Genomic DNA, 14,719 nt, shown 5'->3' with positions numbered 1-14,719 from the left:
TTCGCAGGTGCAATATAAATTCTGGGACTTGTAGTTTTCCTTTCTTACTACATATATGTGCCCAAAAGAGTAGAGAGTGTAGCTTAAAATAGCTGACCCATTCGCACTGTAAGTGCACAATCTCTTGCACCTGTGCAGAGGGGTGTAATTTGACTCCAGGACTGCCTGAGGGTGACTGCAAATGTATGGGTTTCTACAACAATTAGTAGAGCAACTGCCAAATCAAGGCACCAAACAAATGTTGGCACATGTTGCGGTGTGCAGGCCTGCACTCCCATAAATACACAACCTAGTGGGCAAACAAAACGGTGGGTGCTCGCAGCATAGAACACGCCCACACCCCTGCTCTCAACGTGGCTGCAGATTTTCACCAGAAGTGGGCGAGTGAAGGTCAGTCAGATAAAGCGGTGTGTGGTGGTGGGAGGGGGGAATTGTACTAGCAAGAAAGCAAGGCAAAGGATGGGCGATATCTTATAACGTGCAACCAAGTGCCATTAAAAATTACAAGACAGCAAACCCCTCAAACGTCAATTCATAAGCTGGCCAGTAGCCAACCAGAGCGTGGACACAGCTCAAGAAACTTGATAAGCGTGCTGCATTGCAGGCGCTAGGGAACGGCGCTGCGATGGGAATTTGCACATTTCATGAGTAATATCTGCACACAGCTTTCCCTGTAAGCAGTCAAAAGCAAATAAGAATGTACATATTAAAGACAAAAGGTACACCGTGAAGGACGGATGAGGCTCAGCGAGAACTCGGCAGGTGGAGTAAATTTGGCGGACGCGTTTTGTCCTCGGATATTGCGGGCTGCAAGGAAGAGGCCTGTGCGCTGCTCTGCTCCCATTGTGGTTACGGCCCCCACATTTGCTTCCCTCACTCGGCTGCTGGCATTGTTGCTAAGAGCGCTGAGAGACCCGGGCAGTGCCAGCTGTGCCGGGGTGGCTGCTCTCCTCTGATCTCCCCTGATCAGGACGGCTGTTTTGACCCAGTAATCTTCCCTATGAGGCTCCAGCAGAAGGTTTGGAGAGGGTTAAAGCGGGTTAGAGCGGCTGCTGCATGAATTTGGTTGCTTTTGAAAAAAGAAGAGCTCCTCTGTTGGCGGCGACGGGCTGAATAAGGTTGAATAAGGTGAATATGGTGAGAAGCAGAAAGGAGGGGGTGCTCTCCCTTTGGGACTTTGTGACTTTGGCATCTCAGAGGTAAAAAACAAATATAAATAATAATAAACAAAATCCAGCCTAATAAGAAGACACACTAAGAATCCTAGTTCACCGCTTCAGCCCGACACAAACATGCCCCCCAAAACTAAAATTCGCACTACACAGTTGAAGTTAACTTCTATTGCTACAAAGGCTGAGCACAAGCGTGTGCCGAAAGCCCGCTGTGGCTCTACTCCTACAGCTAGTCCCTCATGCTTTGAGGGTGAAGTCTTGGTCCAAGGAAAGGAGGGCTAAGGGGGTATTAGCCAACTGAGGTAGAGTATTGCATGCCAAAGATGACCAAATCTAGCTCCAGAGGGAACTGAAGGAGGTAACAAACTATCAGGCCCAGCTATGATGGGAGAAAACCAGAATAACAATCCCCCAGTGGATAATCAGGAGAACATCCAAGAAAATCCTTCTAGTTTACCTCTGGGCAAAGCTAAGGAATACCTGATGTTTTAGAAACCTAAGGCATCTCAATCTCTTTTTCAGTCTCCACTCCCTTTGCCGCACCAGGCTCCTAAGCAGGCTTCTAAGCAGGATAGTCACGGTGCTAATGATGCACAGATTGTTCAGTCTTAATCTTGTCCTGAAATGATTGCCCCGGAACCTCCTTTGCTTTTTCAACCGTACACGATAATCACTACGGAGTCTGCAATTGGGGCTGGCCCTACTTTCCAGTGCGATATAAAAAGCATGCCTAATCTTATTCTTGATGAGATTAGGGAAATGAAGGCCACACAAGTAACAGAAAAGGCAGCATTACATGCATGCCTATCTAAAATTGAAGAGATGCCTATCTAAAATTGAAGAGGTAGTAGGGGCTTTGCCAGACAGGTTGCAGGAGGCCGAATCTAGAATCTCTCATCTAGAGGACCAGATGACCTCAATTCAGCAGCAGGTCTTAGCTGACAAAAAACAAAAGAACTTGCTGGAAGTTAAGCTCGAAGAATTAGAGAATCATTCACGGCGGACTAATCTGCAGCTGGTTGGGGTTCCAGAGGGGAATGAGGGGTCTCAAAAAGTACAATGGGTTGAGTCCTTTATAAAAGAGACAGTCCTTCCAGAATTCTCAGGATATCTCATGATAACTTGCGCCCATAGAGTCCCTGCTCAGCCTTTCCCTAATTCTAAATTGCCCAGAACTATCCTTATGAAATGTTTAGATTATCGTCTGAAGGAGCAGATCCTAACTAGGGCAATACAGAAGAAGCAATTTTCATCACAGGAGGTTCCTAACTGCAGCATATTTTCGGATATGAGTGCAGCGGCAGCACGTCTCCGGAAGAGTTTGTTAAGCTCCTCTATTTGTTTAAAGCGCAGGGAGCTCAAGCGGCTATTGCCCAACAGTCGAAACTTGGAGTTCTGGTTACATGTTCACTAGCCTAGATGAAGCTCAGCAACTTCTGCAGCAAATCACGAAAGATAAGTAAAGTGAGTCAACTGTTTGATATGAAGGACATTTGTGCTATCATTGTTGTCTTTTTTTTCTCTTTGTTTCCTTTCTTTTTTTTCCAGGTCGGGGGGGGGCAGTGTTTCACACAAGGGTGCAGCATCATGGCACCCGATATTAAGGGCCACATTTTTGGGCAAGCAGGGGTAAGGCAGGCAATTCCCTGCCTGCCAGTAGTGGGAAGGGTCACTGGGTCCTGGGGTGGGTTAGGGCACTGCGGGAGAGTGGTGGTGCAGAAAAAGAAAATCAGCAGAACTATTTAAAATATCATACTAGCAGGAAGGGTATGATTACTGATGATTTGGATCAAAGCAACAGTGTAAATAATGGATAATAATGTCCGCATTATATCGATCAATGTAAGTGGCATCTTGAATAAACAAAAATATGGTGGATTGATGAGATGGTTGGGGGTATTCTCGCCCCAAATATTGTTTTTACAAGAAACTCACCTTAAAACTAATCAGCCTAAATTGTTTATCCCCAAAGCTTTCATTAAGACTCTAATTCAAAGAGATCCTTATGGCAGATGGATTTGGATTGTTGTGAAGGTGAATGGCAATGCGCTGAATTTTGTGAATTATTATGCACCAGTGGTAGAAGATTTTGTGGCTCTTAAAAGCATTAATGATAAAACTACAACAGCGGTGGGCCCAATTATTTTAGGGGGGATTTTAATTTTATACAAGATCTGAAATTAGATACATCAAATAAAGCAAAAAAAGCAGATGAAGCACAGGACCAAAAAGTTGATAGATGTCATGAAACAGGATCATCAACTTGTTGATTCTTGGCAAAGGGCAGTTTACCTATTACTCTAGTCAATTTAAGTCCGCTTCACAGATTGATTTCTTTCTGGTGTCACGCTCCCTGAGCTGTTTGAATACTGAGATTTTGGCCAACTCTTTCCCAGACCATTCTCTAGTAAAATCTGAAATAAATATAGTGCTGGGGGAAGAGAAAAATGTAGGTGGCAGATGGATAGACTTCTCATAACCAATCAACAGTGGATAATAAGTACGCAAGAATGGATCAGGGAGTTTTTTAAGATCAATAGGGGCACCCCAAGGCTTTTCTCAGTTTGGGGGCCTTTAAAGCCTCAGTGTGAGGACAAATGATTGCTTTTATGGCAGAACAAGCCAGAGAGCGTAAAACTCGAAAAAAAGAACTCCAGAAAGCCGTTGATGTGGCCTTGGTAAAAAAGAGAGGTTCCTAAGGGTGGGAGACATTGCGCTGGAAAGGAACTAACGAAAGCCAAACAGGAATTGAGGGAGTTTTTTATTATGGAAGAAATAAGCAGTTCAAGGGCATACCAGCAGAGAGTTTACGAGGAAAGCCAATTGGTGGAAAAAATTGCTGGCATGGTCAAATAGAATCAAGCAAGAAGCGGCAGTGATTAATGAAGTGGCAATATCGGGGACGCAGATAATAGTTTCTGAAACAGATAGCATGTCTAAAATGTTTGTAGATCACTATAAGGATATCTATTCAACTGACTATCAGGTATCTAAACAAGCAATTCGGGGCTACTTTGATGATTTAGCTCTCCCTCAGCTCTCTACAGGACAGAAAGAGGTTTTAATGACCATTATTTCTGCGGAAGACATCTCCAGCGCTTTGGCCTCAATGCCTGGAGGTAAGGCCTGTGGAAATGAAGGTCTTCTGATTGAATTTTATAAGGCTTTCTCGGAAGAGCTACTACAAGTCTTGCTTGAGCTATTCAATCATGTTAAAGCGGGAGGCGACGTTCCAGCGGTCTTTAAAGAATCCTCAATAGTTTGTTTAATTAAGAAGGGCAAAAGTCCTAGGGAGGTCGGCTATTATAGGCCAATTAGCCTCTTAAATGTAGACTATAAACCACTGATGAAAATATGGGCCAATCAATTCACCTCAGCGGCACAATACGCAATACACACAGATCAATGTGGCTTTATAGAAGGTCAGTCAATGTCGTCAAACACTGGTTATTTAATTCAAGAAATTGACTATTTTAATACTAACCAAACTTCCGCAATTACAATGATGGTTGATGCCAAGAAGGCATTCGACCTTGTGAATTGGGGTGCATTATTTTATGGCCTTGAAAAGTTTTGGTTTCCGGCGCAAATAATTACTATGCTCCAGAATATATACCAAGGAGCTCAGGCTCAGATTAGGATACATTCAAAATCAGCAGGCATAATAGACATTAGACACGGGACCCGGCAGGGGTGCCCCTTGTCGCCAGTTTTATTTACCTTCTTCATAGAACCTCTGGCCGTTAGGATTCGGGATTATATAGATATAAAAACTCCAATAGAGGGGATGTCGAAAATATAATTATTTGCAGTCAATGTCACAATTTATCTTAAACTGGAACAACAAAATATTGATAGGATTTTAAGGGAGTTCGCTGAGTTTGAGGCGATTGGAGGATAAAAAATCAATGATAAAAAAACTGAAGTATAGCCGTTAAATGCCTGCTGTAATTTTCTCCCAGACAATTTAAAACAACAAGCATATTCTCCTGAGCCGATTTGTTATCTGGGAATTTATGTCTCAAACCAATATGTGGATTTATTTAGGTTAAATTATTAAGCAACACTGAGTAAAATTAAAGATCTATTGGGAAAGTTGATACTACTCCCCCTTACTTTGATAGGGTGGGTAAAGATGTCAGTACTACCCTTATTAATTTCTCTTTTTTCAAATATCCCGATCAAAATCAATGCAGCTTATTTTAGAGAATTGGAAAAATGATTGTGTCCGTTTATTTGGAATACAAAAGCGTCAATGTTAAAACTATCATTCCTTCAACTTGACACTAGCTGGGGTGGGCTTGCACTCCCCCATATCGTACTTATTATGAAGCAACTTTTATGGATATAGTAGTTTGACTGGTTGATAATAGGGGATCTTTGGAAAGCTTTTTCCTTAGTAAGATGGTCCATGAATCTGGAACTCAGCTTCCGGTTTTCTAAAAAACATCAAAACTTCCTAAAAAAGTAAGGTACAAGAAGCTTCAAGCATTCTCCAATAGACTTCAGAAATTGTATTCTCAAAAGGCCCAATCTCCGGGATTTGGATATCTGGGCTTGACAGAGGCCAGAAGCTTGGGCCTTTACATTCGTAATAGTCAAGGTAAACTTTAGGAATCAAAAGGTTTTAGAGTGGTGAATTAAGCTTGCACTGATGTTGCCTAAACTGCATTTTCCTGTGTGAGCGAAGCGCACACTTCTCCTGCCTGTGCTGTGCTTGTTTCTCTGCTGTACCTGTTTGGGGTATGAGGCAAGCATGTCTGCTGTATGAGAGTGTGCAGATCTATGTGTACGTGTCTCAAGTATCCCCTGCTCATGCCTATGTTAGGCCTGTACCTTCAGGATTGAAATACACTTTGTGTATGGGAGCATGTGACTAAGTACAAGTGAGTGAAGTTTACACTCTGTTCTGTCTTGTGGATGAATTGCAAGAGAGGAGATGACTGCACTTCAAAAAGTTTTATTTAGATATAATGTCCAGTTAAATAATAGCATAACAAATCAATATATACAACAGACATACGTGATACCTAGACCAAAGATTTGCTGGTTGAGTTCTTTTGTTCCTGTTTTTTTGTGTATCAGAGGATCGCAGCCAATACATGTTTTGCCCCTAGTCACACGCAGGCTTGGCCTTGTAAAGGATGTTCAAAAGGATGACAGCAGTTCCACCTTGTCCTATTTCCTCAATATTAGGTGCTAATGACATAGGATAAAGCAGTTGAGGCCTGTCCTTAAGGGTGGAGGGGCCTCACCCCCGCCGTTTTGCAAACAAGAACAGTGTGAGTCAGGCTGAACAAAATCCAGCCTGACAGACTCTTCATGTTTGGGCCAGGCAGCCAGGTGCTGTGCATGCTCTAAATGGGCAGTCGCCTGGTTGCCTGAGCCGAAGTCTGCCTGGCTTGAGATTTCACAGCACTGTGAAAGGAGCACAGAGGTCTTCCTCCTCATGACGGGGGGTGGCAACATAGACTGGGGCCTGGATGCTTCAATTTTAAGCCCTAAGTGCCCAGGCCTGACTGTTCATCAGTGATGCCTCGTCAAAGAGTGGGATGGGTTCAGCAGTCTCACAGACCCCTTCCTACTTTGTGACGAGCCCCGATTGAGGCATAACAAGATCAGCCAATGAAAGGAGGCGGCAGTCACAATCCTCCAGGAACCACCAAGGCTTTCCTCCCACCACCTGTTGGAGGCGCCATAGTCTGGGGTATTAACATTTGTAATGCATTAGATTAATGTGATAAAAAAAACATTAATAAAAGCCAGTACCATTTACAATACAAAACTCACACTAGTACAAATGCAATGCAATAGATTTCATCATGAGCTATTGCCATTTTGCATTATATCATTTGATTAATGCTTCACAAAGGGTAAAAAATAAATAACATTTACAATGCCAATAGCTCAAAACAATGTGATTGCGAGACCTATTGCATTGTAAATGCTTGTTACTTTTTTCAGTCACTGTAAATACGTACACACACTATTTGAATGTCATATGGGTTACTCTGTGCCAGTATTTACACAAATAACAATATAAATAGCACTATTTTATTTATTTTATAACGCTACTCATCCTCATGCTGAGTCTGTGATGCCCTGTGGGATGTCACATGTTGTGACGTCATGTGCTGTGTTGGCACACGTCTTAATACTTGCATACTGCCCATCTTGGTCAGTCCCCCCACTACTTTTTATAGAACTTGTGCCCTGGCTATGGGTACATGCCAATGAACACATGTGTAACAACATTAAGTATGACTGGATAAAGAAAATACATTCACAATATTGTTCTAGTAGCCTGTGAAACTGTAGATGTCTTAGTGTGGCATTGTGCTTACTGGTACTTTTGAAATGTGGTGATGCCAAAAATAACTGCTTTAGAACATAAGTCAAAAACGTATGTTGCATATTTTAACACACTGATGCATTCACGTTACTCTCCAGCACCAATCTGTCAGGTACATTTTTGCACTACGTTTGTTAAAATGCAGCACCAGGAAGGTTGTTTAGAAATTGCAATAAACCAGCCATCTGTTCAGGACTAATGCATTATGGCACAAGGGGCGACTGATCCTTCCAGTATACACAGAGATTTCAGCAGGTCAAAAATGCTGGGACATACCAGGGGAAAATGCCCAGCAAATAGTGATGCATGTGGCCTTAGTGCATTGAGCAAAACGTTCTAGATCGTGTCCCTCGTTTTCTGCAGGGAATCCTATGTAAAACAGGCATTTACTGCACTCTGTAACTATCTCATGTATGTATGTATGTATAACACACTTATAAAGCGCATTCTGTCACCTGGTGTCTATGTTTTTCTATAACTGGAAAAATGCCTCATCGCCATCTGCTCCCCTTAGGATCAGGGCAAATATGTTTTGTGCACAGGTAACTATTTTGTCCAATAACAGAGATTGAACACGTTGTTCAATAACAAATTAAAATATCTTCTTAAAGGTGGCAAATAATGTTTATATTCTCTATTCTTGAAGTGCAGATTTTTTCTTACGTTCCAGTTTTTTGAATGATTGGTGTTTTGTATGTTTTTTTTTTATAATTCTTTTTATTGAAATAAAACACCAGCAAAGCGACACAGTACAGAGGTTTGTTCAAAGTTGCAGATTCTACATCAGGGGGACACAGAATAATCAATGTATACAATTGAAAAGAAACTTCACAGGGAGGGGGGTCATCTAGAACAGCATTTCTGGGTGGCGTACACATTTCTCCTCTATAACGATTCCAGGGCCCCCAGACCAGTGACCACTTTCGAGGGCATCCCCTCACAAGATATGTTGTTTTCTCCCTAAACATACACCAATCTAAATTGCTTTCCCACGCTTCCAGGGTGGGAGGTTGCTCTGCTCCCCTCAATTGGGCTATACTCCTTTTGGCTAACATGAAACCCAGAGTGGCCCATTGCGTCTTGTTTTGTATGTTTTTTGCATTTGTATTTTGACACATCTTAGGAGTCAGGGAATTTCTTTTTGTAGGCCAGTTACATCTGACCCTGCTGTAATATGGTACCGCTCTAAAAGAGTTGGATAAAGGGCAGCCAAGAGAGAGACGCGGGGTGAATTTGCAATGAAAGGGGGGTACTTTGAGGCTTAAGAAGAGGTTCTTTGGACAATGGTGAGGTGGCTCTATCATAAAAGTAATTATAACTCAGAAGAAAATAAGAGGAAAAGTTGGACAAAGGTGGGCTCTTTTTTAACAAATGAGAACAATTATATGGCAAATGAGGCATGCTGAGTGTCAGGTGTCACGCGTATTTTGTGGTTACTCATAGGTGTTGTGAGTGAAACTAAGAGGACTTGCTGGATAAGCAGAGAGGGCTTTTGGCCAACCAAGAAGAGCTTTGGGGGTAATCAAGCACACAGTATACTCACAAAACAGGCTTTCTCACCAATACAAAAATACTACATGTGTAGCATATCTGTTCTGAAAAACAAATGAAACTTTGCAAGCTGTGACTAGCAGCGCAAAATATTAGCAGCATTATTTCTGTAATGGTTTGTAAACTCTTCCCATCCCAATCCTCTAAAAACGTCAAGTATGGACTTTGAAAGAAATGAAAAACAAATCTAGACTCCCCTTACAGGTAATGGCAAAATAAATGATCTGTAACAATGTTTAAAAAAACAACAGCGAGAGAACACCCTTTCCCTAAACTACAAATGATGATGATGAATACATTTAAAAATAAGTGATCCGTACACTGTAGCGGCGCTCAAAGTGTGTGTCTCATTTGTTACAGATGATCTAGAGCAGGGGTACTCATAGTACGGCCCGCGGGCCAGTGGCGGCCCGGCAAGCCTTCCCTGGCGGCCCGCGGACCTTTCAGACATCGTACCCGAGTTTTTGTTTTTTTATTAAAGGCTGTCTGCAACCAGAGCTCGACTCATAGACTCTGCTGCCTGTGGGGGCCGGGCGATTTCCGCCGTAGTCAGAGTGGGGCTGCAGGAGCGCTGTGAGGTGAAAAGAGCCTCATTAACATGCTAATGGTCTTTTGAAGACCTGTGAAATGCTTGGGTGCGGCTGTGTGCGCGCGCCTGGAAGCTGTCACGGGGGGGGGGGGGGAGACAAACAGGCAGGGTCACGAGAAGGAGGCAGTCAGAGAAAAGGTGGAGTATGGGGTGATAGCAGGTGCGGGAGGGGGGTCCCGAGTTTACACCCGCCTCACTTCAGAGCCTAGAGACCACGTGGCTAGCTTCGTGAAGCTGTAGAAGTCCTCAGCCTTCCAGATGCCCCCAGTTGGTCCCTGTTAAAGTTCGTTCGCTTTATTTAATGGTGAACTATGTGTGCACCTCTATTTCCTTAGTATATGTTCATATCTCAGATGGGTTTCAGTAATGTTGCACAAATCTTGCATAACCGCACTGCAAGCCTGGTCACCTCAAGGTGTCTGTGTGAGTTCAGGGTGTGGATGACTGTTCATGACTGGGCATGATTGAGAACTGCAGCTGAGCCTGAAGGCAGTTCGACTTTCTGACAGAGACTCGCATAATGGTGTTCTAACTAAATGCTCATCCAATCCTGTGCCTCTCTGCTGGGCGCCCAGAACGATGGCCACATGTGGGCCAATTGTAATGGCGATTCTATGGGAAAGTGTATGGTGGTATGCAGCTGTCAAAATAGGGACAGTGCCAATGGAAAAGAAAATGTGGGGCGTGTGAGAGGCGATGTTGAGGAGGGGGAGTTATAAGGAAGGATGTGTAGGAGAGAGTGAAAGACAGTGGTGCGGATGGCGTGAAATATGTGGATGGAGAGACTTCAAAAAGATGAGTGGAGCACAGGTTGTACGTGAATGACAGAGAGAGGGGGCCTGCAGCAGGAAGTGATGTGACAGGAAGAAAGTGAGTTACTCCTTCATGTGACATAGAACAAAAATCTGTGCTAACAAGCATTGGTACAGGTAATGGATCGGGCATGTTTTAGGTTTTTGTGTTACCTGAAGTATGATGGTTTTATAAGCACTACCAGACATGACACATAAAGGTGCCTTGAATACTTGTCAGGTGGCATGCCGAGTTTAGGTCCCGTTTAGGCCCAACCCATAATTTTTCCAAGATTTCCTAGTTACACCTAAATACCCCTTTTGGAGACACCACCACCTTTTCCATCCACTAAAGCACTGACATGGGAGATCGGGTCCCGAGAGAGCAGCTTGTGTGTTTTTGGGGGAGAGGTGAGGGTGAGAGAAGGAACGCATCTTCCGCATCTTTCAACAAGTTTAAAAACAAGCTATTAGCCTTGCGCCACTGCCAGTGATTGCTTGTGTTTTAAGGATTAAACACAGACAAAACCATATGAAAAATGAATTCCATTACGAGGGAGGGAGGGAGAGCGAGGGAGGGAGGGAGAGCGAGGGGGAGGGAGAGCGAGGGGGGAGGGAGAGCTAGGGAGGGAAGTAGAGCGAGGGAGGGAGGGAAGGAGAGCGAGGGAGGGAAGGAGAGCGAGGGAGGGAGACAGAGGGAGGAAAGGGGAGGGAGAGGGAGACAGAGGGAGGGAGAGCGAGAGGGAGGGAAAGAGAGGGAGAGGGAAAGGGAGGCAGGGAAAGGGAGGGAGAGCGAGGGAGAGGGAGGGAGGGAGACAGAGACGGAGGGAGACAGAGGGACGGAGACAGGGGGAGAGAGGGAGGGAGGTAGACAGAGGGAGGGAGGGAGGGAGTCAGAGTGAGTGAGACAGGAAGAGAGGGAGTGAGAGAGTAAGAGTGAGTGAGACAGAGGGAGAGATAGAGAGATGGAGACAGAGGGAGTGAGAGGGAATGATAGAGTCAGAGGGAGACAGAGAGTCAGAGGGAGACAGAGAGTCAGAGGGAGACAGAGAGTCAGAGAGGGAGAGGGAGGGAGAGAGGGAGGGAAGGAGAGAGAGAGAGAGAGAGAGAGAGGGGGAGTGAGAGGGAGAGGGGGAGAGGGAGAGAGAAGTGTGTCTATGCTGGGTCTGGTGGCTCAGTAGACGAAGGCGTCCGCTGCAGGGACCTATGATCAACCTCATGGTCACAGTTTTTTTTGTTGCTCTAGCCCCGCCCCTTCCCCACTGACCCCGCCCCCACCGGTGCGGCCCTCGGACACAAACCACACTGTAAATTTGGCCCCCGAGAGAAAGTTTGTGAGTACCCATGATCTAGAGCAAAGGAATTTGGTCACATTCCAAGAGAAATGCACGTTTGCATGTGACCTACATCCCACGTGGCGTATTACAGCGAGATTGATGCAGACTCCAGTGTTTGATTGAGGAAGTTAAATATGACATGTCGTAAATGTGGTCAGCGCCCAAATCAGCAGGTGTTCACAGATACCAGATGGATACATGATTCAAGCTTATTTAGTGGGTGCTCGTCATGGTCATTTGCACCCTTCTGCAAACATGCACGAGGTCGAAAAGAGCAACGAACAAAACCTATCATCATAACCCGCTTACTTTCAAAGGGAGCCTCGATTTTACAAATGTCTTTTGGAGTTATGACGCAAACTTCTCACCTTTTTAAGATCTACCATATTTTTGCTGTTTAAGTCACAGCTGACATGTGCAAAAACAATTATACAGTAGTAAAATAAAGTAACTTTTGCTATTCACCAGTGCGGATTTATGTGACCACCGGATTCAACACAACACAGGGCACTCACGAGAAGCCAACATGTATCTAAATAAGTCAAATACAGGCCCACCCATTGATACACAAAGCCACACACAAATATTCATCCCAACAGGACACTTACACTCACTTGCAGCACATACACAGCAGACACATTTACATATATAAACAGAAATACATACATAGGCAGGAACACCGAACATCCCCACCGGGACACACTCATAGGCAGACAAACACAGACAGACAGGAGTACTCACTGTTTCTGGAGACCTTCCCTTGACATCGTAGACAGTCAGCTTTATTTTCGTCTCCTCATAGATGGGATAGTCCGCAGGGAACGTCACGCCAGCCAGAAACAGCGGGTCTCTTGTTCCCTGTGTTGCACAAGTAAACAGCCTCGGTTAGGGGGCAGCAGTGTTCAGTGCAGCGGACAGACAGAATGCAGACTTGTTTCTGTAATTCTTATTTTCCATTTCAAAGAAATATTCCGGTACCGAATGTATGATCAAGATCATAAACTGTAAAGAAAATATCTCAGAATGGAAAACTCAGTGCAACAACCAGCTAGGAGGTGGGCAAAGGTCATAAGAAATTCCATAGGGGGTCCTGCAGAGGTGTTCAAAGCTGACATCTTACTGAAACCCACAGAAGGTGCGCCTCTCTCTTACACTTCTCTCTCCACCACACTGCGTCTCATCATGCAATAACCACACTAGGGTTGGCATTGCACCCCACATGGAACCCCTCCCCACATAGGATAAAAGGAAGGCAGCACGCTTCCAGCCATACACCCTAAATGATGAAGCGTGCTAACCATGCGACACCCTAAATGATGTAGTGTGCTAACCATGCGGGCAAGCACTTCGCCGTCCCCGATATATAATTCCTGCAACATAATACTGTACAGAACTGTTACAAATGATGGATAGCAGACGCATATGCTGACCAGTAGTTAGTGGCACTAGAAGAAGTAGGTCTAGAGTACACGAGTTCATATGGTGGCAACAAAGTCCCTCTCAGGCAGCCCAAGTAATCTTTTCTCACTACTGCCAAGTGTTAAAGCAATTTACTTTGTGTCAGACGGCGCAGAATTGGTTTCTTTGAGCCTGCCTGTCATGGTTGATCTCTGTTTGGAAAACATCTCGAAAAGCAAGCCACAATCACATTTTTTACAAAACTACTTCTGACAATCAACTTCACCTCTTTAACCAATTACTGATTGCATCAGGTTAGAGCATGAACCCGGATTTCTTCTTTCATTAGTATATGCGTCACTCGAATTAAACTAACATGGTAAATAAAATCTTCCACTATTGAAGATGTTTTGCAAAGTAACCAAGCCACCTAACATCAAGGTAGGTAGAAAGTGACTATTCAGTGATAACAAGCTACGAAGAGCAACATGAACTCGTAGGGATAGTGAAAATGCTACAAAATGCTACACAGAGGTTTCTGTAGTGCAGAAATGCATTACTTTCATTCGCAGTATCCGAGGAGAACCCATTGTCAGTTGAATGTGTCCTTTCTGATTTTTCAAGTCGAGCCCCTGGAGTAGATAAACATTGTCCAGATGGCCTGAAGGGACATAACCTAAAATTTTTAAAGGTGAACATTGAAGACGGATCAACCCAAAAAAAGAGGAGAGAACCGTTTAGTAGAGGGTATCATATGTTGTCCTCCCTAGGCGAAATAGTAGTCACCACTATAATCCTGGAATGAGGTTGTAGTCCACCCCCCCCTTAAAGTGGAGTAACATCTAGTTTTCTCCAGTCCTCCACTATCACTGATGCAGCATTATGCGATGTACCTCGAACTTTTCTCTAGAAATGTCGGACTGCCTAGCTTCAACTTTATTAAATGATGCTGATAAGAGAGTCAGTGACATAATTATTAGCAGCTAAGATGTGCATGTCATCTGCAGGGCACTCTTGTGAAACCTGGGAGGGTCAACTCTAATTTTCGGAGATGTAAAAACAGACTGCTACTTTCACTGAGTTACAGTGTTTTTGACAAGAAAGCTACACCTAGAACTTTTCAGCGTCTCTGGAATAAATGTACAAGGGCCTCCTCTGTAAACAAAATGTAGTGTTATTTATTTATTTAGCAAGACATAAACATTTAAACGAGAAATGCTACACACAGAAACATAATCACAATACAAAGAACATTTACAGTTTGGGTGTTAATACATTTTTCCATATAAGATGAAGAAGGATAGGTGTTGACTGAGAGGCACAACACAGGCTAGAGAAAGGACGTGCCGGACCACCTAAGAAGCCGGCAGCATTCGGCGAGGCCCTGACTGCAGGCCCAGAAATCTGCTGTCATCCAACAGCTACAGCGTGTCAGAGATGGGAAACCAGTGGCATTACCAGTGGACAGTCAGGGAGAATGTGGAGTCTGGTTAAGCTACTGTGACAACCTGCAATCTGCTGGCAGGAGA

At 44.1% G+C, this 14,719-nt stretch overlaps 1 protein-coding gene across 1 annotated transcript in view; it reads right to left on the bottom strand.

Annotated features, from left to right (window-relative positions):
- Window positions 1–14,719, bottom strand: part of INPP4B (inositol polyphosphate-4-phosphatase type II B) — a 2,612,828-nt gene that overhangs the window by 2,056,480 nt on the left and 541,629 nt on the right. The window contains exon 4 of the mRNA XM_086962227.1: window positions 12,534–12,650. Within this exon, the coding sequence (XP_086818353.1) occupies window positions 12,534–12,650 (117 nt within the window). The remainder of the gene's footprint in view (window positions 1–12,533; window positions 12,651–14,719) is intronic.

Source organism: Lissotriton vulgaris, chromosome 3_1, assembly GCF_964263255.1.
Source record: "Lissotriton vulgaris chromosome 3_1, aLisVul1.2, whole genome shotgun sequence".
NCBI lineage: Eukaryota > Metazoa > Chordata > Amphibia > Caudata > Salamandridae > Lissotriton > Lissotriton vulgaris.
Note: the sequence above shows the minus strand (reverse complement) of the source record. Positions and strands in the feature narration are given on the sequence as shown.